Source organism: Somniosus microcephalus, unplaced genomic scaffold (genome assembly GCF_052327205.1).
Source record: "Somniosus microcephalus isolate GS21.2 unplaced genomic scaffold, FLI_Smic_1.0 unresolved_chr2, whole genome shotgun sequence".
Classification (NCBI taxonomy): Eukaryota; Metazoa; Chordata; class Chondrichthyes; order Squaliformes; family Somniosidae; genus Somniosus; species Somniosus microcephalus.
This window is the reverse complement of record NW_028225180.1, coordinates 12,395,364-12,417,543: the sequence shown is the minus strand read 5'-3', so window position 1 is coordinate 12,417,543 and position 22,180 is coordinate 12,395,364. Positions and strand designations below refer to the sequence as shown.

Sequence of the window (22,180 nt, the reverse complement as noted above, 5' to 3'; positions counted from 1 at the left end):
CATCCATTGATGTATCAACACCCTCCAGGTGCTCATAGATCATATGGATAGTTTTGTGATACACTTCAGGAGCTGAGGCAATGCCAAATGGTAACCTTAGGAATCTGTATCTGCCAAATGGACTGTTGAACGTGCACAGTCTTGAACTTGCCTCGTCCAGTTTCATCTGCCAAAATCCTGATAATGCATCTAACTTGCTGAAATACTTTGCATTTGCAAACTGTGACATGATTTCCTCACGTGTAGGAAGCTTGAAGTGCTCTCTCTTTATTGCTCTGTTTAGATCTCTTGGATCCAGGCAAATTCTGAGCTTTCCATTCTTTTTGTCCACAACGACGAGGGAACTCACCCACTCAGTTGGCTCATCTATCTTCTGAATCACGTTCAGGCTTTCCATCCTGCCCAACTCTGCCTTCAGTTGCTTTTGAAGAGCAAACGGAACTTTTCTGCATGGATGTATGACCGTTGCATACTTTTATCTACTCTGATCGTGTGTTCTCCTGGAAGGCAGCCTAGACCCTGAAATAGGTCGTTGTACTCTTTCATGAGTTCATCATAGACTGTCTCTCCTTCACTTTCCACAACGAGGACTCTCTTTACCAGGTTCAGATCACACAGGCTATTAAACCTAGTATGGCCTGCACATCCTTTGGCACCACGATTAATGCTAGCGTGTGCTCTCTGTCCTTGTGTGTCACTTTGACAATGCATCTTCCTTTCACTGGTATATCAGTACCTGAGTATCCTGTCACTTTCACTTTTATTCCATGTATCTTTGGTCTGGGTCTAATTTTCTTAAAATCAGTCTCTGATATCACATTAACTTGTGCTCCAGTATCCAATTTAAAGGGAATGTGTATGTCATTCACTTTTAGTGTCAATATCCAGTCTCTTTTTTCTTCTTTCTTTTCAGACATAACATCCACATTGAACTCCTCTATCTCGCTTTCATCTACTGCATGGACCTTGCTTTGTTGCGCTTGGTTCTTGCAGCAACGGGCATAATGGTTTTTGTTGCAACTACTGCATTTTTTACCATATGCTGGACACTTTTTGGTGGATGCTGTGTACCGCATCGACTACATGACTTTCGATTGCCCCTTTCATTTTTGTTCGCTGGCCACGCCTCTTTTTTCACATTGGCGCTCTTTTTGTTAAACGGTTTGTGTCCGTTCTTACTCACTGCATCCACGTTGCAGCTACTGTCATGGAACAGCTCCTTTGCCTGCGACTTCACAGTCTCTGTAGCCCTACACAGTGCTATGGCTTTTCCCAGGTCTAGATCTTGCTCTCTTAGCAGTCTTTCCCTTAGACCATTATCTGGAATACCACACACCAGTCTGTCTTTTATCAGCGAGTCTGTCAGTCCCCCAAATTCACATGTTTTGCTTCGGTTTCTCAGTTCAGTCACATACTGATCAATAGTCTCTCCCGTTTTCTGTACACATGTGAAAAATCTATGCCTCTCAAACGTCACGTTACGTTTAGGTATGCAGTCGGCCTCAAACTGTTCCATTATTTTATCCAGCTTCATTTTGTCTCCATCAGCAGCGAATGCGAAGTTATTATACAACTCCAGCGCTTCATCACCCACGACATGTAAGAACACTGACGCTTTCATTTTATCACTTTTCTCGTCAGCTCCGATTGCTGCTAAATACAACTCCAAACGTTGTTTGAACCTCCTCCAATTTTCAGCCACATTACCTGTCAACTGAAGCTTCGCCGGTGGGTGTATTCCTACCATTTTTCACTTTGTTAGCTATTCTCCAAAGGTAAATAACGATGTTCTCTTTTGGCTTGCTAATATGTGGAGAGCTGATTTAACTTCAGATTTTTCCTCTTCATCTCTTTCAATCACTTCTGACACCATGTATTGATTTGTATGTGAGTTCAATGACGAGACATTTATGAAAGAGAATGGCCTAGAAATTGGGTTCTGGCGCAGCAACGGCTTTAGCGCCGGAAGTTAGTGCCGGAGCTAAGTCGCGCTGGTCGGGCCCAAAATTCACTACTTCTGCGCCCAAACGGCTGCCGGCGCTGCTGAAAGCTGTTAGCGCCTGAAAACTGGCGCTATGCGCTGAATTTCGGCGCTATCCCGGCGCTGCGGCGCCTGCTGCGGTGCGGCAGGTTCGGGAAGTGCAGGCCTCCTCCTTCCCTTAAGGAGGAGCTGCCTGCACGCGGCCGCGGCCCGCGATAATCTTATTAAAAATGAGCCCGGCACCTCGGACAAGTGCCGGGCTTGCTTCTGTTCCGGGGGGGGGGGGGGGGGGAAGTCCGGGGAGTGAGCTGCGGCCAGGCGGGCGGCGGGAAAGCGGCCGGCCGCCGCGGGGCCTTTAATGCGCCGGCGCAAACTTGTGCAAGGCACCTCTGCCAGAACGTTGCTTGCGGCTGCCACGGGCGAGGCGGCCGCAAGTCAATTTCCCAGCTCGGGCGGGTTACCATGGCAACCGGGACGCTGCGCACACCGATGACGTCATCGGTGCCGGCGCAGCGCTACCGGTCTACCGCGGCGGAAGGGCCCCAGGCAATTTAGGCGCCGGCGCCAATTGCAGCGCTAGGCCCTCTAGCGCCGCAAAATCGGCGCTAAGGGCACTGAATTTCTAGGCCAATGTCTTTTAATCTAAAGTTTGTTCAACTCAGTTAACAGCATTACAGGAGACACCATCTTAGAGATCCATCTAAAAACGAAAGTAAAACTGAACTGCTTGTCTCTCACATGCCCTCTGCTGGTCAGGCATAAGTAATCAATCAGGCAAATATGCTGGTAAGGCATCATAATCAAACAGGCAAATACCATCACTATTTGCTGATATCATTACACTGTAGGTCGTGAAAGGCGCTATAGAAATGCAAGTCTTTCTTAGCTTTGAATGAGCTGTGTAAATTTAGACCTACAAGCTCGATTCTTTCCCCGATACACCCTGCAAGTTCGCCCTCCTCAAGTAAATGTCCAATTCCCCTTTTGAAAGTTCCTATGGAATCAGCTTCCATTGACCTTTCAGGGAGAGCGTTCCAGATCTGAACGACCCTCTCTGTGTGAAGAACGTTCCTCTCACTCTCTTCTAGTGGTCTTCTGAGGGGGATTGACTAGGCAGATGCTGAGAGGTTGTTTCCCCTGGCTGGAGAGCCTAGAACGAGGGGTCACAATCTCAGGATACGGAGTAGGACATTTAGGACTGAGATGAGGAGAAATTTCTTCACTCAGAGGGTGGTGAACCTGTGGAATTCTCTACCACAGAAGGCTGTGGAGGCCAAGTCACTGAATATATTTAAGAAGGAGATTGATAGATTTCTAGACACAAAAGGCATCAAGGGGTATGGGGAGAGAGCGGGAATATGGTATTGAGATAGAGGATCAGCCATGATCATGTTGAATGGCGGAGCAGGCTCGAAGGGCCGAATGGCCTACTCCTGTTCCTATTTTTCAATGTTTCAAGGCCGAGATGGATAGATTTTTGGACTCTAGCGGAATCAAGGAATATGGAGATTGGGCGGGAAAGTGGAGTTGCGGTGGATGATCAGCCATGCTCTTATTGAATGGCGGAGCAGGCTCGGGGGGGCCGTATGGCCCACTCCTGCTCTTACTTTCTTGTGTTCTTATGTCTTCGTTCCCCTGAAAGGTCTTGAATGTCAAAATGGGCCTGAGGGTGTCCGTGATGGAAGACACTTACAACTGTTCGCAGTCGCTGCAAACGATGCTGGCCAACATCGTCTACCAGACGCCCCCAGACATCATGGCCGTCTCTACAGCACTCGCAGTGTTGGAGGGACGGAGCTACCTGGACGTGCATCGCCTGTGCAACTCAGGTAATGGCGTTGGGGAGGTCGGAAAAGAGGGATAATCCGCCAAGGCGCACTACCGCCCCTCCCCCAAGAGGTCAACTGCGCGCGAGCCCACCACCCGCCCCTTCCCCGAAGTTCCCACCAGCTCCCGCTGTGCAAGAGGCCCATTCAGCGGAGGGGAGTCACAGAGAAGAGGTCAACCCTCTCCTCCCGCCGCCCCCCCCACCCCCCCCCCAACACCCCCTTGCTCGCTGATCTACATTAGCTCCCGGCCCAACAACACCAAGAGTATCACGGCAGGACCACTACTGACCAAGCTGGCTGAGTCCTTCAAGGGCAGACTGCCCCCAGACTCCGACCGTTCCAATGCACTCCCGGCCGACCTCCCAGCTTCCACCCTCTGTAAAGTTCAGCTCATCCAAACATTCTGCTGCCCCCGTATCCTAATTCGCACCGACTCCCGTTCACCCATTACCCGACCCTCCACCAACCCGTGCTCACTGACCTAAATTGGCTTCCGATCCAACAACGCCTCGATTTTGATATTCTCCCATCCTTGTATTCCAATCCCTCCATGGCCTCCTTCCCCCTCCCTATCTCTGTAACCTCCTCCAGCCCTACAACCCTCACTATCTCTGTAACCTCCTCCAGCCCTACAACCCTCCCTATCTCTGTAACCTCCTCCAGCCCTACAACCCTCCCTATCTCTGTAACCTCCTCCAGCCCTACAACCCTCCCTATCTCTGTAACCTCCTCCAGCCCTACAACCCTCCCTATCTCTGTAACCTCCTCCAGCCCCTACAACCCTCCCTATCTCTGTAACCTCCTCCAGCCCTGCAACACTCCCTATCTCTGTAAGCTCCTCTAGCCCCTACAACCCTCGCTATCTCTGTAACCTACTCCAGCCCCTACAACCCTCCCTATCTCTGTAACCCCCTCCAGCCCCTACAACCCTCCCTATCTCTGTAACCTCCTCCAGACCCACAACCCTCCCGATCTCTGTAACCTCCTCCAGCCCCTACAACCCTCCCTATCTCTGTAACCTCCTCCATCCCCTACAACCCTCCCTACCTCTGTAACTTCCGCCAACCCCTACAACCCTCCCTATCTCTGTAACCTCCTCCAGCCCCTACAACCCTCCCTATCTCTGTAACCTCCTCCAGCCCTACAACCCTCCCTATCGCTGTAACCTCCTCCAGTCCTACAACCCTCCCTATCTCTGTAAACTCCTCTAGCCCCTACAACCCTCGCTATCTCTGTAACCTCCTCCATCCCCTACAACCCTCCCTACCTCTGTTACTTCCGCCAACCCCTACAACCCTCCCTATCTCTGTAACCTCCTCCAGCCCCGACAACCCGCCCTATCTCTGTAACCTCCTCCAGCCCTACAACACTCCCTATCTCTGTAACCTCCTCTAGCCCCTACAACCCTCCCTATCTCTGTAACCTCCTCCATCCCTACAACCCTCCCTATCTCTGTAACCTCCTCTAGCCCTACAACCCTCCCTATCTCTGTAACTTCCTCCAGCCCTACAACCCTCTCTATTTCTGTAGCCTCCTCCAGCCCCTACAACCCTCCCTATCTCTGTAACCTCCTCCAGCCCCTACAACCCTCCCTATCTCTGTAACCTCCTCCAGCCCCTACAACCCTCCCTATCTCTGTAACCTCCTCCAGTCCAACAACCCTCCCTATCTCTGTAAGCTCCCCCAGCCCTACAACCCTCCCTAGGCGAATAGTATAGATGTATTTAAGGGGAGACTAGATAAACACATGAGGGTGAAAGGAGTAGAAGGTTATGTTGATGGGGCGAGATGAAGAGGGGTGAGAGGAGGTTCGTGAGGAGCATTAACACTGGCATGGAGGAGTTGGGCCGAATGGCCTGTTTTTGAGTTGTAGACTCGATGTAACTGTATTTTCTGAGTCTCGGGTGTCCAGAGCGGGTGCGAAGTATGGTAACAGATTGATCTATCTCTTCACAGATGAGCCTCCTTGCTACGAGTCCTTTAAGGAGCCTCGGGCCACCATCGCAGAGGGACACATATCCCAGAGACCACCCTAACCATCGCCGTCCGATGATTGGCCCAGTCGGGTGGGTGGGTGGGTGGGGTGGGGTGGGGGGGTGGGGTCTGGTGACAGGAAGGCCTACGGGTTAATGCTGAGCTGCAGAGGGACTAACTGGGAACAGGTGGGGGGAGGGGGAGTGGAATTCGAGGAGCCACGCCAATCCGCCCGTGACCTGTCGCACCCACCGGCCTTCTGCCGTGAGGCCTGGCGGAGGACGCTGGCAGTCACCGAAGGTCGGATCCCATCACACGGTCCGCAATCGATCCTGGCAATTCCCTCGCACCAAAAATCTGGGTTGGGGGCCAATCCGAGTCCAACTCAGCTTTGGGACAATTGTGGAACTGTCGGCCCGCCCCCAAACGTTAAGTTGACCGCGAGCGTTGTTCCACGGCGGTCTGGTGCCAGCGTTCCTTTCTCCTGTGGGCCGGGGGTGCTGAGCCGACAGAGGTGACCGCTTTGTGGAGCTTCCTTCCTCCGAAAACTCGACTAGCTGTTTTATTTTCTCTGCTTCTCCTTCTGTAAGCCGTAATCAATAAAAGCGAATTTACTCTTCGTGAATTGTCGCGCCATATGTTTTCTCAGGCGTTCGAAAGATCTCGACGCGGGATGAATCCAACTCTCTCTCAATTGTAGGAACAGGAGGAGGCCCATTCCACCCCTCGAGCCTGTTAAATTAGGAACAGGAGGAGGCCCATTCAGCCCCTCTCGAGCCTGGTACAGAGGAACAGGAGGAGATCCATTCAGCTCCCTCGAGAATGAGGCCCATTCAGCCTCTCGAGCCTGTTACACAGGAACAAGAGGAGGCCATTCAGCCCCTGGAGCCTGTTACCATAGGAACAGGAAAGGCCTATTCAGCCCCTCTCGAGCCTATTACATAGGAACAGGGGGAGGCCCATTCAGCCCCTCGAGCCTATTACATAGGAACAGGGGGAGGCCCATTCAGCCCCTCGAGCCTGTTACATAGGAACAGGAGGAGGCCCATTCAGCCCCTCGAGCCTGTTACATAGGAACAGGAGGAGGTAATACAGCCCCTCGAGCCTGTTACACAGGAACAGGAGGAGACCATTCAGCCCCTCAGACCTGTTACACTGGAACAGGAGGAGGCCATTCATCCCCCTCTAACATGTTACATAGGAACAGGAATAAGCCATACAGTTCCCTCAAGCCTATTACACTGGAACAGGAGGCGGCCATTCAGTCCCCTCGAACCTGAAGTTTAGGAACAGGAGAGGCTATTCAGCTCCTCGAGCCTGTTACATAGGAACAGGAGGAGGCCCGTTCAGCTCCTCGAGCCTGTTACATAGGAACAGGAGGAGGCCCGTTCAGCTCCTCGAGCCTGTTACATAGGAACAGGAGGAGGCCAATTCAGCTCCTCGAGCCTGTTACATAGGAACAGGAGGAGGCCCGTTCAGCTCCTCGAGCCTGTTACATAGGAACAGGAGGAGGCCCGTTCAGCTCCTCGAGCCTGTTACATAGGAACAGGAGGAGGCCCATTCAGACCCTCGAACCAGTTAAACAGGAACAGGAGAATGCCATTCAGCACCCTCCAGCCTGTTACCATAGGAACAGGAGGAGGCCCATTCCGCCCCACGAACCTGTTAAATTAGGAAGAGGAGGAGGCCATGCAGCCCCCTCGAGCCTGTTACACAGGAACAGGAGGAGGCCATTCAGCCCTCGAGCCTGTTACATAGGAACAGGAGAAGGCCATTCAGCCCCTCGAACCTGTCACATAGGAACATGAGGAGGCCCATTCTGCCCCAAAAGCTTGTTACACAGGAACAGGAGGAGGCCATTCAGCCCCTCAAGCCTGTTACATAGGAAGAGTTGGAGGCCCATTCAGCCCCTCAAGCCTGTTACATAGGAACAGGTGGAGGCCATGCAGCCCCTCGAGCTTGTCACACAGGAACAGTAGATGGCCATTCAACCCCATCGAGCTTGTTACATAGGAACAGGAGGATGCCATTCAGCCCCTCGAGCCTGTTACAGAGGAACAGGAGGAGGCCTTTCAGCCCCATCGAGCCTGTTACACAGGAACAGGAGGAGGCCATTTAGCTCCTCGCCGTCTACACAGGGACATGAGGAGGCCATTCATCCCCTCGAGCCTGTTACACAGGAACAGGTAAAGGCCATTCAGCCCCCTTGAGCGTGTTACATAGGAACAGGAGGAGGCCATTCAGCCTCTCGAGCCTGTTACAGAGGAACAGGAGGAGGCCATTCAGCCCCTCGAGCCTGTTACACAGGAACAGGAGGAGGCCATTCAGCCACTCGCACTGTTACACAGAAACAGGAGGTGGCCATTCAGCCCCTCGAGCCTGTTACACAGGAACAGGAAAAGGCCATTCAGCCCCCTCGAGCATGTTACTTAGGAACAGGAGGAGGCCATTCAGCCCCCTCGAGCTTGTTACACAGGAACAGGAGGAGGCCATTCAGCCCCATCGAGCCTGTTACACAGGAACAGGAGGAGGCCATTCAGCCCCCTCGAGTCTGTTACACAGGAACAGGAGGAGGCCATTCAGCCCCCTCGAGCTTGTTACACAGGAACAGGAGGAGGCCATTCAGCCATCTCGAGCATGTTACACAGGAACAGGAGGAGGCCATTCAGCACCCTCGAGTCTGTTACACAGGAACAGGAGGAGGCCATTCAGCCCCCTCGAGTCTGTTACACAGGAACAGGAGGAGGCCACTCAGCCCCATCGAGCCTGTTACACAGGAACAGGAGGAGGCCATTCAGCACCCTCGAGTCTGTTACACAGGAACAGGAGGAGGCCATTCAGCCCCCTCGAGTCTGTTACACAGGAACAGGAGGAGGCCATTCAGCCCCATCGAGCCTGTTACACAGGAACAGGAGGAGGCCATTCAGCCCCATCGAGCCTGTTACACAGGAACAGGAGGAGGCCATTCAGCCCCCTTGAGCCTGTTACACAGGAGCAGGAGGAGGCCCATTCAGCCCCCTCGAGCCTTTTACCATAGGAACAGGAGGAGGCCCATTCAGCCCCCTCGAGCCTGTTCCACCATTCATTGAGGTCGTGGATGATCTGTATCTTAACTCCATCCACCTGCCTTGGCTCCATATCCCTTAATACCCCTGTCTAGCAAAAAAATCTATCGATCTCAGATTTAAAATGAATAACTGAACTGGCATCTACTGCTTTCTGTGGGAGAGAGTTCCACACTTCTACCACCCTTTGTGTGAAGAAGTGTTTCCTAACCTGTCTCCTGAATGGCCTGGCTCCGATTTAAAGGTTATGCCCCTTGTCCTAGACTCTTCCAAACCAGAGGAAAATGTTTCCCTCTAACGACCCTATCAATTCCTTTCAAAATCCAGAAACCTCAATCAAATCATCTCCCCAACCTTTGATATTCAAGGGAATACGAGCCTAGCTTATGTAATCGCGCCTCATAATCGAAACATTTGGAGAAATTCAAGGTTAATTTCTCGGGCACTCCTACTAGACATCAGAGAGAAAAGTTACAAAGGGGCATTTAAAAAAATTGTGCGTGCTTTATTCCCTTCGGGAAAGGGCTGTTGGAATGTGCTGGAGGCGGGAGGTTGTGTGACGGAACCTTGAGGAACATCCTGCCCCTCGGTGACATTATCTGAAAACACCATGGGCCGTGTTTTCCGGTCCCTACAGGTGGGTATGCGCTGTGTACACACCCGTAGGGACCTCGCAAATGCCGGTATCAGGCATGCGAAGAATGCTCTCGACAGATCGGATGCCGGCCCAGGAGAAGGGCCTCTGTGGGTGGAGAGTTCCGCTTCCTGGAGAACCTCCGCCTGCAGAAAACCCTTAAAAATCTTACGCCTGGTCAAAGCGTAAGGCTTGCTTTTACCAGCATAAGAGTTTAAAAAAAGTTTTTAAAAATATTTTTTTTTCCACTCATTTATAATTTTAAAATACTTTTAAAAAAAGGTAAGTTTACTTTTAGCCCCGTAAAAAAAAAACTTTACATTTTTTTTCAAAAATTTAAATCTTTGTTTAAAATATTGAATTTAATGGCCCAGAAATTCAGGTCGGGGGCTTCCCGCGGGTGCAAGCCCCCGATCTGCACTTACCTACCGCGCCGGCCGTCGAGCTGTGGGATTCCGACCCTGGGCCTCCTCCAACTGCCGGCGCGCCGTACTTGTGTATCCCAGGGGCGCAGTTAGTTCGAAGCGTCCCCTGGGATCACGTGGGCCATGGAGAGCCAATGGTAGCAGAGAAATGCTTCATTCATAAAATTGACAGGAAGAGCTGTCAAACCTATAAATACTAAAAGCCCCAAAACATCACTAAAACTTCAAATAAATTTTAAAAAATATCACATTTTTAAAATAACTATAAATTACATAAAATAACTATTTTAAACAATAATTTAAGTTTTTGAAAAAATTAATTACATTTTCAAACGGGGCTAAAAATAAACTTACCTTTTTAAAGCATTTAAAAATAATAAACCTGTGGAAAAAATGTTTTAATTTTAATTAATTCACCACTTACCTTGTTAAAAGCAGGCCTTGCGACTGCTTTTTAAATGTGTAACTTCTGGAGACTTACCCTCCCGGGAAAACCTGCAAAAACGGAAGTTCCAGGCGCACGCGCTGCCTCTCCCGTGCACGCGTTCAACCTCTGAACCCCTTCCTTTAAGGGAACGGAAGTTCCGGTTTCCCACGCGTGCGCAGTGCATGCACGAAACCGGCACTTCCGTTGGGCCTACGGGTGAGTACCCAGCGCGTGCTCACCCGTGGAGACCCGAGGTTCTGGGCCATTATAATGTAATTTTAACTCATTTTAAAAACGTGATTTAAAAAAAAATGTATTTAATGCTTTGATGTGTTTTTGGAGTGATCTCCATTCATACCTAAGGCTAAAGGGATCAAGGGATATGGGGAGAAGGCAGGGACAGGGTAATGAGTTTGGATGATCAGCCATGACCTCATTAAATGGCGTAACAGGCTCGAGGGGCTGAATGGCCTACTCCTGCTCCTATCTTCTATACTTGCCATAGAGGGAGTACAACGAAGGTTCACGAGATTGATTCCTGGGATGGCGAGAAGAGATTGAGTAAACTAGGCCTGTATTCTCTTGAATTCAGAAGAATTAGAGGGGATCTCATTGAAGCATACAAAATTATTGCAGGTGGATGCTGGGAGAATGGTTCCCTTGGCTGGGGAGTCTAGAACCAGGGGCCACAGCCTCAGGATAAAGGGTAGGCCATTCAGGACTGAGATGAGAAGACATTTCTTCACACAGAGGGTGGTGAATCTTTGGAATTCTCTACCCCAGAGGGCTGTGGAGGCTCAGTCATTGGGTATATTCAAAACAGAAGTCGATAGATTTCTGACCAGTGAGGGCATCAAGGGATATGGCGATAGGGCCGGTGAATGGAATTGAGGCAGAAGATCAGCCTTGAGCTCAGTGAATGGCGGAGCAGGCTCGAAGGGCCGAATGGCCGACTCCTGCTCCAATTTCTTATGTTCTATTGTTCATACTTTTGACAGGTCTATCTGTCAAAAGTATGAAGGGAGATTCCCTTCTCCCATTGGCTCCCCATGGCCCACGTGATCCCAGGAACACTTGCGAACCACACGCGCCCCTGGGATACCTGGGCCCTGCGCATTTCGTCGTGGAGAGGCCCAGGTGCGGAAATGGCCGGACCTGTGGGGCCCTCAGGTAAGGGCGTAGATTTTTTTTCCAGATCGTAGGCCTCCGTGCACAGGAAACCTCCGATCGGAAAATACGGGCCAATGTCGGGTTCCACATGTACGCCGACGACTCTCAGCTCTACCTCACCACCACCTCTCCCCACTGCCTTCAAATTGTCAGACTGCTTGTCCGATATCCGGTCCTGGCTGTGCAGAGATTTCCCCCAACTCCCGCGGCACAATCTCCATTCCCGAGCCACCGACTCCATCCCTCTCCCTGGCCGCTGTCTGAAACTGAACCAGACGGTTCGCAACTTTGGCATCCCATTACGTAAGAAACACAATAACATAAGACGTGGAAGCAGGAGTCGGCCATTCGGCCCCTCGAGCCTGCTCCGCCATTCAATAAGATCATGGCTGATCTGACCTTGGGCCTCAACACCACTTCCCTGCCCGCTCCCCATAACCCTTCACTCCCTTATCGTTCAAAAATCTGTCCATCTCCACCTTAAATGTATTCAATGACCCCGCCTCCACAGCTCCCTGGGGAAGAGAATTCCAAATATTCACAACCCTCCGAGAGAAGAAATTCCTCCACATTTCCGATTTAAAAGGGTACCCCTTTATTCTGACATTGTGCCTCCGAGTTCTAGATCCCCCACAAGGGGAAACATCCTCTCTGCATCTACCCTGTCGAGCCCCTTCAGTATCTTATGTTTCAATAAGATCCCCTCTCATTCTTCTAAACTCCAATGAGTATAGGCCCAACCTGCTCAACCTTTCGTCATACGTCAACCCCTTCATCTCAGGAATCAACCGAGTGAATCGTCTCTGAACTGCCTCCAATGCAAGTATATCCTTCCTTAAATAAGGAGACCAAAACTGTACGCAGTACTCCAGGTGTGTTCTCACCAATACCCTGTACAGTTGGAGCAGGACTTCCCTACTTTTATACTCCAACCCCCTTCCAATAAAGGCCAACATTCCATTTGCCTTCCTAATTACTTGCTGTACCTGCATGTTAACTTTTTGTGATTCATGTACAAGGACCCCCAGATCCCTCTGTACCTCAGCATTTTGTAATCTCTCCCCATTTAAATAATAATTGCCTTTTTTATTTTTCCTACCAAAGTGGATAACCTTGCATTTTTCCACATTAAGCTCCATCTGACAGATTTTTGCCCATTCACTTAGCCTATCTATATCCCTTTGCAGATTCTTTGTGTCCTCCACACAATTTGCTTTCCCACCTATCTTTGTATCATCAGCAAATTTGGCTACATTACACTGAGTCCCTTCATCCAAGTCATTAATATAGATTGTAAATAGTTGAGGCCCCAGCACTGATCCCTGTGGCACCCCACTAGTTACAGTTTGCCAATCTTAAAATGACCCATTTATTCCGACTCTCTGCTTTCTGTTAGTTAGCCAATTCTCTATCCATGCTAATATATTACCCCCAACCCCATGAGCTCTTATCTTGTGTAGTAACCTGTTACGTGGCAGCTTATCGAATGCCTTCTCGAAATCCAAATACACGACATCTACTGGTTCCCCTTTTATGCACCCTGCTCGTTACATCCTCAAAGAACTCCAACAAATTTGTCAAACATGATTTCCCTTTCAGAAAACCATGTTGACTCTGCTTGACTACATTATGATTTTCTAAATGTCCTGCTATCGCTTCCTTAATGATGGACTCCAGCACTTTCCCCAAAGACAGATGTTAGGCTAACTGGTCGATAGTTCCCTGCTTTCTGTCTCCCTCCTTTCTTAAATAGGGGCGTTTCATTTGGACCCCGAGCTAAGCTTCCGACCCCATATCCGCCCCATCGGCAAAAACCGCCTCCGTAACAACGCCCGTCTCCGACTCTGCCTCAGCTCATCTTGTGAAGAAACCCCTCATCAGTGCCTATGTTAACGCCAGACTTGATCATTCCGATGCTTTCCTGGCTGGGATCACACCTTTCACCCTCCATAAACTTGAGCTGATCCAAATTCCTGCTGCCCCATATCCTAACTCGCACCAATCTCGTACAGCCATCACCCCCGAGTTCGCTGTCCTCCATTGGCTCCCAGTCCAGCAACGACTCAATTGTAAAATTATCGTCATTGCTTTCAAATCGCTCCATGGCCTCACCCCCCACCCGCCTCCTTATCTCTGTGAACTCCTCCACCCCTGACCCGTCTCCCTATCTCTGTAACCTCCTCCAGCCCAACAACCCTCCCTATCTTTGTAACCTCCTCCAGCCCCTACAACCCACCCTATCTCTGGAACCTCCTCCAGCCCCTACAACCCTCCTTATCCCTGTAACCTCCTCCAGCCCCTACAACCCTCCCTATCTCTGTAACCTCCTCCAGCCCCTACAACCCACCCTATCTCTGTAACCTCCTCCAGCCCTACAACACTCCCTATCTCTGTAACCTCCTCCAGCCCCACAACCCTCCCTATCACTGTAACCTCCTCCAGCCCCTACAACCCTCCCTATCTCTGTAACCTCCTCCAGCCCCTACAACCCTCCCTATCTCTGTAACCTCCTCCAGCCCTACAAGCCTCCCTATCTCTGCAACCTCCTCCAGCCCTACAATCCTCCCTATCTCTGTAACCTCCTCCAGCCCCTACAACCCTCCCTATCTCTGTAACCTCCTCCAGCCCTACAACCCTCCCTATCTCTGTTACCTCCTCCCGCCCGACAACTCTCCCTATCTCTGTAACCTCCTCCAGCCCCTACAACCCTCCCTATCTCTGTAACCTCCTCAAGTCTTACAACCCTCCCTATCTCTGTAACCTCCTCCAGCCCTACAACCCTCCCTATCTCTGTAACCTCCTCCAGCCCTACAACCCTCCCTATCTCTGTAACCACCTCCAGCCCCTGCAACCCTCCCTATCTCTGTAACCTCCTCCAGCCCCTACAACCCTCCCTATCTCTGTAACCTCCTCCAGCCCCTACAACCCTCCCTATCTCTGTAACTTCCTCCCGCCCAAAAACTCTCCCTATCTCTGTAACCTCCTCCAGCCCCTACAACCCTCCCTATCTCTGTAACCTCCTCCAGCCCTACAACCCTCCCTATCTCTGTAACCTCCTCCAGCCCTACAACCCTCCATAACTCTGTAACCTCCTCCAGCCCCTACAACCCTCCCTATCTCTGTAACCTCCTCCAGCCCTACAACCCTCCCGATCTCTGTAATCTCCTCCCGCCCGACAACTCTCCCTATCTCTGTAAACTCCTCCAGCCCCTACAACCCTCCCTATCTCTGTAAACTCCTCCAGCCCGACAACGCTCCCTATGTCTGTAACCTCCTCCAGCCCCTACAACCCTCCCTACCTCTGTAACCTCCTCCAGCCCCTACAATCCTCCCTATCTCTGTAACCTCCTCCTGCCCGACAATGCTCCCTATCTCTGTAACCTCCTCCAGTCCCTACAGCCCTCCCTATCTCTGTAACCTCCTCCAGAACTACAACCCTCCCTATCTCTGTAACTTCCTCCAGCCCCTACAACCCTCCCTATCTCTGTAACCTCCTCCAGCCTTACAACCCTCCCTATCTCTGAAACCTCCTCCAGCCCTACAACACTCCCAATCACTGTAACCTCCACCAGCCCCTACAACCCTCCCTATCTCTGTAACCTCCTCCAGTCCCTACAACCCTCCCTATCTCTGTAACCTCCTCCAGCCCCGACAACCCTCCCTACCTCTGTAACCTCCTACAGCCCGTACAAACATCCCAATCTCTGTAAACTCCTCCAGCCCCTACAACCCGCCCTATCTATAACCTCCTCCAGCCCCTACAACCCTCCCTATCTCTGTAACCTCCTCCAGCCCTACAACCCACCCTATCTCTGTAAACTCCTTCAGCCCTACAACCCTCACTCCCTCCCTATCGCTGTAACCTCCTCCAGTCCCTACAACCCTCCCTATCTCTGTAACCTCCTCCAGCCCCGACAACCCTCCCTACCTCTGTAACCTCCTACAGCCCGTACAAACATCCCTATCTCTGTAACCTCCTCCAGCCCCTACAACCCGCCCTATCTATAACCTCCTCCAGCCCCTACAACCCTCCCTATCTCTGTAACCTCCTCCAGCCCTACAACCCACCCTATCTCTGTAAACTCCTTCAGCCCTACAACCCTCACTCCCTCACTATCTCTGTAACCTCCTCCAGCCCTACAACCCTCCCAATCTCTGTAACCTCCTCCAGCATACAACCCTCCCTATCTCAGGAACCTCCTCCAGTCCCTACAACCCTCCCGGTCTTTGTAACCTCCTCCAGACACTATAACCCTCCCTATCTCTGTAACCACCTCCAGCCCCTGCAAACCTCCCTATCTCTTTAAACTCCTCCAGTCCCTACAAACCTCCCTATCTTTGTAACCTCCTCCAGCCCCTACAACCCAGCCTATCCCTGTAACCTCCTCCAGCCCTACAAACCTCCCTATCTCTGTAACCTCCTCTCTGTAACCTCCTACAGCCTCTACAACCCTCCCTATCTCTGTAATCTCCTCCAGCCCTACAACCCTCCCTATCTTTTACCTCCTCCAATACCTGCAACCCTCCCTATCTCTGAAACCTCCTCCAGTCCCTACAACCCTCCCGATCTTTGTAACCTCCTCCAGACACTACAACCCTCCCTATCTCTGTAATCTCCTCCAGCCACAACAACCCTCCCTATCTCTTTAACCTCATCCAGTCCCTACAATCGTCCCTATCTCTGTAACCTCCTCCAGCCCTACAATCCTCCCTATCTCTTCAACCTCCTCCAGCCCCTACAACCCTCCCTATATCTGTAACCTCCTCCAGCCCCTACAACCCTCCCTATCTCTGTAACCTCCTCCAGCCCTACAACCCTCCCTATCTCTGTAACCTCCTCCAGCCCCTACAACCCTCGCTAGCTCTGTAACGTCCTCCAGCGCTACAACCCACCCTATCTCTGTAACCTCCTCCCGCCCGACAACTCTCCCTATCTCTGTAACCTCCTCCAGCCCCTGCAACCCTCCCTATCTCTGTAACCTCCTCCAGCCCGACAACGCTCCCTATGTCTGTAACCTCCTCCAGCCCCTGCAACCCTCCCTATCTCTGTAACCTCCTCCAGGCCTACAACCCTCCCTATCTCTGTAACCTCCTCCAGCCCCTACAACCCTCCCTATCTCTGTAACTTCCTCCCGCCCAAAAACTCTCCCTATCTCTGTAACCTCCTCCAGCCCCTACAACCCTCCCTATCTCTGTAACCTCCTCCAGCCCTACAACCCTCCCTATCTCTGTAACCTCCTCCAGCCCAACAACCCTCCCTATCTCTGTTACCTCCTCCAGCCCCTACAACCCTCCCTATCTCTGTAACCTCCTCCAGCCCTACAACCCTCCCTATCTCTGTAATCTCCTCCCGCCCGACAACTCTCCCTATCTCTGTAAACTCCTCCAGCCCCTACAAACCTCCCTATCTCTGTAACCTCCTCCAGCTCGACAACGCTCCCTATGTCTGTAACCTCCTCCAGCCCCGACAACCCTCCCTATCTCTGTAACCTCCTCCAGCCCCGACAACCCTCCCTATCTCTGTAACCTCCTCCTGCCCGACAACGCTCCCTATCTCTGTAACCTCCTCCAGCCCGACAACGCTCCCTATCTCTGTAACCTCCTCCAGAACTACAACCCTCCCTATCTCTGTAACCTCCTCCAGCCTTACAACCCTCCCTATCTCTGAAACCTCCTCCAGCCCTACAACACTCCCTATCACTGTAACCTCCTCCAGCCCCTACAACCCTCCCTATCTCTGTAACCTCCTCCAGTCCCTACAACCCTCCCTATCTCTGTAATCTCCTCCTGCCACAACAATCCTCCCTATCTCGTTAACCTCATCCAGTCCCTACAATCGTCCCTATCTTTGTAACCTGCTCCAGCCCCTACAACCCAGCCTATCTCTGTAACCTCCTCCAGCCCTACAATCCTCCCTATCTCTTCAACCTCCTCCAGCCCCTACAACCCTCCCTATATCTGTAACCTCCTCCAGCCCCTACAACCCTCCCTATCTCTGTAACCTCCTCCAGCCCTACAACCCTCCCTATCTCTGTAACCTCCTCCAGCCCCTACAACCCTCCCTATCTCTGTAACCTCCTCCAGCCCGACAACGCTCCCTATGTCTGTAACCTCCTCCAGCCCCTGCAACCCTCCCTATCTCTGTAACCTCCTCCAGCCCCTACAACCCTCCCTATCTCTGTAACCTCCTCCAGCCCCTACAACCCTCCCTTGCTCTGTAACTTCCTCCCGCCCAAAAACTCTCCCTATCTCTGTAACCTCCTCCAGCCCCTACAACCCTCCCTATCTCTGTAACCTCCTCCAGCCCTACAACCCTCCCTATCTCTGTAACCTCCTCCAGCCCTACAACCCTCCCTATCTCTGTAACCTCCTCCAGCCCCTACAACCCTCCCTATCTCTGTAACCTCCTCCAGCCCTACAACCCTCCCTATCTCTGTAATCTCCTCCCGCCCGACAACTCTCCCTATCTCTGTAAACTCCTCCAGCCCCTACAACCCTCCCTATCTCTGTAACCTCCTCCAGCCCGACAACGCTCTCTATGTCTGTAACCTCCTCCAGCCCCTACAACCCTCCCTATCTCTGTAACCTCCTCCAGCCCCTACAACCCTCCCTATCTCTGTAACCTCCTCCTGCCTGACAACGCTCCCTATCTCTGTAACCTCCTCCAGCCCGACAACGCTCCCTATCTCTGTAACCTCCTCCAGTCCCTACAGCCCTCCCTATCTCTGTAACCTCCTCCAGAACTACAACCCTCCCTATCTCTGTAACCTCCTCCAGCCCCTACAACCCTCCCTATCTCTGTAACCTCCTCCAGCCTTACAACCCTCCCAATCTCTGAAACCTCCTCCAGCCCTACAACACTCCCTATCACTGTAACCTCCTCCAGCCCCTACAACCCTCCCTATCTCTGTAACCTCCTCCAGTCCCTACAACCCTCCCTCTCTCTGTAATCTCCTCCAGCCACAACAACCCTCCCTATCTCGTTAACCTCATCCAGTCCCTACAATCGTCCCTATCCTTATAACCTCCTCCAGCCCCTACAACCCAGCCTATCTCTGTAACCTCCTCCAGCCCTACAATCCTCCCTATCTCTTCAACCTCCTCCAGCCCCTACAACCCTCCCTATATCTGTAACCTCCTCCAGCCCCTACAACCCTCCCTATCTCTGTAACCTCCTCCAGCCCTCAACCCTCCCTATCTCTGTAACCTCCTCCAGCCCCTACAACCCTCCCTATCTCTGTAACCTCCTCCAGCCCTACAACCCTCCCTATCTCTGTAACCTCCTCCCGCCCGACAACTCTCCCTATCTCTGTAACCTCCTCCAGCCCCTACAACCCTCCCTATCTCTGTAACCTCCTCCAGCCCGACAACGCTCCCTATGTCTGTAACCTCCTCCAGCCCCTACAACCTTCCCTATCTCTGTAACCTCCTCGAGCCCCTACACACTCCCTATCTCGGTAACCTCCTCCAGCCCGACAACGCTCCCTATGTCTGTAACCTCCTCCCGCCCGACAACGCTCCCTATCTCTGTTACCTCCTCCAGCCCGACAACGCTCCCTATCTCTGCAACCTCCTCCAGTCCCTACAGCCCTCCCTATCTATGTAACCTCCTCCAGCCCTACAACCCTCCCAATCTCTGTAACCTCCTCCAGCATACAACCCTCCCTATCTCAGGAACCTCCGCCAGTCCCAACAACCCTCCCGATCTTTGTAACCTCCTCCAGACACTAAAACCCTCCCTATCTCTGTAACCTCCTCCAGCCCCGACAACCCAGCCTATCTCTGTAACCTCCTCCAGCCCTACAAACCTCCCTATCTCTGTAACCTCCTCCAGCCCCTACAACCCTGCCTATCTCTGTAACCTCCTCCAGCTCTACAAGCTCCCTATCTCTGCAAACTCCTCCAGCCGCTACAACACCCCAGATCGCTGTAACCTCCAGCCCTACAACCCTCCCTATCTCTGTAACATCCTCCAGCCCCATCAACCCTCCCTATCTCAGTAACCTCCTCCAGCCCCTACAACCCTCCCTATCTCTGTAACCTCCTCCAGCCCAGACAACCCACCCTATCTCTGTAACCTCCTTCAGCCCTACAACCGTCCCTCTCTCTGTAACCTCCTCCAGCCTTACAACCCAACCTATCTCTGTAACCTGCTTCAGCCCTACAACCCTCACTATCTCTGTAACCTCCTCCAGCCCTACAACCCACCCTATCTCTGTAACCTCCTCCAGCCCTACAACCCTCCCTCTCCCTGTAACCTCCTCCAGCCCTACAACCCACCCTGTCTCTGTAACCTCCTTCAGCCCTACAACCCTCACAATCTCTGTAACCTCCTCCAGCCCTACAACCCTCCAAATGTCTGTAACCTCCTCCAGCCCTACAACCCACCCTATCTCTGTAACCTCCTCCAGCCCTACAACCCTCCCTCTCTCTGTAACCTCCGCCATCCCTACAACCCACACTATCTCTGAAACCTTCTTCAGCCCTACAACCCTCCCAATGTCTGTAACCTCCTGCAGCCTCTACAACCCTCCCAGATCTCTGTAACCTTCAGCCCAGATCCCTCCCTACCTCTGTAACCTCCTCCATCCCCTACAAACATCCCTATCTCTGTAACCTCCTCCGGCCCCTACAACCCTCCCTATCTATAACCTCATCCAGCTCCTACAACCCTCCCTATCTCTGTAAACTCCTTCATCCCTACAACCCTCCCTATCTCTGTAACCTCCTCCAGCCCCGACAACCCTCCCTACCTCTGTAACCTCCTACAGCCCGTACAAACATCCCTATCTCTGTAACCTCCTCCAGCCCCTACAACCCGCCCTATCTATAACCTCCTCCAGCCCCTACAACCCTCCCTATCTCTGTAACCTCCTCCAGCCCTACAACCCACCCTATCTCTGTAAACTCCTTCAGCCCTACAACCCTCACTCCCTCACTATCTCTGTAACCTCCTCCAGCCCTACAACCCTCCCAATCTCTGTAACCTCCTCCAGCATACAACCCTCCCTATCTCAGGAACCTCCTCCAGTCCCTACAACCCTCCCGGTCTTTGTAACCTCCTCCAGACACTATAACCCTCCCTATCTCTGTAACCACCTCCAGCCCCTGCAAACCTCCCTATCTCTTTAAACTCCTCCAGTCCCTACAAACCTCCCTATCTTTGTAACCTCCTCCAGCCCCTACAACCCAGCCTATCCCTGTAACCTCCTCCAGCCCTACAAACCTCCCTATCTCTGTAACCTCCTCTCTGTAACCTCCTACAGCCTCTACAACCCTCCCTATCTCTGTAATCTCCTCCAGCCCTACAACCCTCCCTATCTTTTACCTCCTCCAATACCTGCAACCCTCCCTATCTCTGAAACCTCCTCCAGTCCCTACAACCCTCCCGATCTTTGTAACCTCCTCCAGACACTACAACCCTCCCTATCTCTTTAACCTCATCCAGTCCCTACAATCGTCCCTATCTCTGTAACCTCCTCCAGCCCTACAATCCTCCCTATCTCTTCAACCTCCTCCAGCCCCTACAACCCTCCCTATATCTGTAACCTCCTCCAGCCCCTACAACCCTCCCTATCTCTGTAACCTCCTCCAGCCCTACAACCCTCCCTATCTCTGTAACCTCCTCCAGCCCCTACAACCCTCGCTAGCTCTGTAACGTCCTCCAGCGCTACAACCCACCCTATCTCTGTAACCTCCTCCCGCCCGACAACTCTCCCTATCTCTGTAACCTCCTCCAGCCCCTGCAACCCTCCCTATCTCTGTAACCTCCTCCAGCCCGACAACGCTCCCTATGTCTGTAACCTCCTCCAGCCCCTGCAACCCTCCCTATCTTTGTAACCTCCTCCAGGCCTACAACCCTCCCTATCTCTGTAACCTCCTCCAGCCCCTACAACCCTCCCTATCTCTGTAACTTCCTCCCGCCCAAAAACTCTCCCTATCTCTGTAACCTCCTCCAGCCCCTACAACCCTCCCTATCTCTGTAACCTCCTCCAGCCCTACAACCCTCCCTATCTCTGTAACCTCCTCCAGCCCAACAACCCTCCCTATCTCTGTTACCTCCTCCAGCCCCTACAACCCTCCCTATCTCTGTAACCTCCTCCAGCCCTACAACCCTCCCTATCTCTGTAATCTCCTCCCGCCCGACAACTCTCCCTATCTCTGTAAACTCCTCCAGACCCTACAACCCTCCCTATCTCTGTAACCTCCTCCAGCCCGACAACGCTCCCTATGTCTGTAACCTCCTCCAGCCCCGACAACCCTCCCTATCTCTGTAACCTCCTCCAGCCCCGACAACCCTCCCTATCTCTGTAACCTCCTCCTGCCCGACAACGCTCCCTATCTCTGTAACCTCCTCCAGCCCGACAACGCTCCCTATCTCTGTAACCTCCTCCAGAACTACAACCCTCCCTATCTCTGTAACCTCCTCCAGCCTTACAACCCTCCCTATCTCTGAAACCTCCTCCAGCCCTACAACACTCCCTATCACTGTAACCTCCTCCAGCCCCTACAACCCTCCCTATCTCTGTAACCTCCTCCAGTCCCTACAACCCTCCCTATCTCTGTAATCTCCTCCTGCCACAACAATCCTCCCTATCTCGTTAACCTCATCCAGTCCCTACAATCGTCCCTATCTTTGTAACCTGCTCCAGCCCCTACAACCCAGCCTATCTCT

The 22,180-nt window shown here is 52.2% G+C and overlaps 1 protein-coding gene across 2 annotated transcripts in view; it reads left to right on the top strand.

Annotated features, from left to right (window-relative positions):
• LOC147092120 (uncharacterized) overlaps window positions 1-5,876 on the top strand; it is a 95,392-nt gene extending 89,516 nt beyond the window's left edge. For both annotated transcript variants that reach the window (XM_085975850.1, XM_085975849.1), the window contains 2 exons: window positions 3,624-3,810; window positions 5,767-5,876. In XM_085975850.1, the coding sequence (XP_085831976.1) occupies window positions 3,624-3,810; window positions 5,767-5,846 (267 nt within the window). In that variant the 3' untranslated portion in view covers window positions 5,847-5,876. The remainder of the gene's footprint in view (window positions 1-3,623; window positions 3,811-5,766) is intronic.
• Window positions 5,877-22,180: the final 16,304 nt, after the last annotated feature.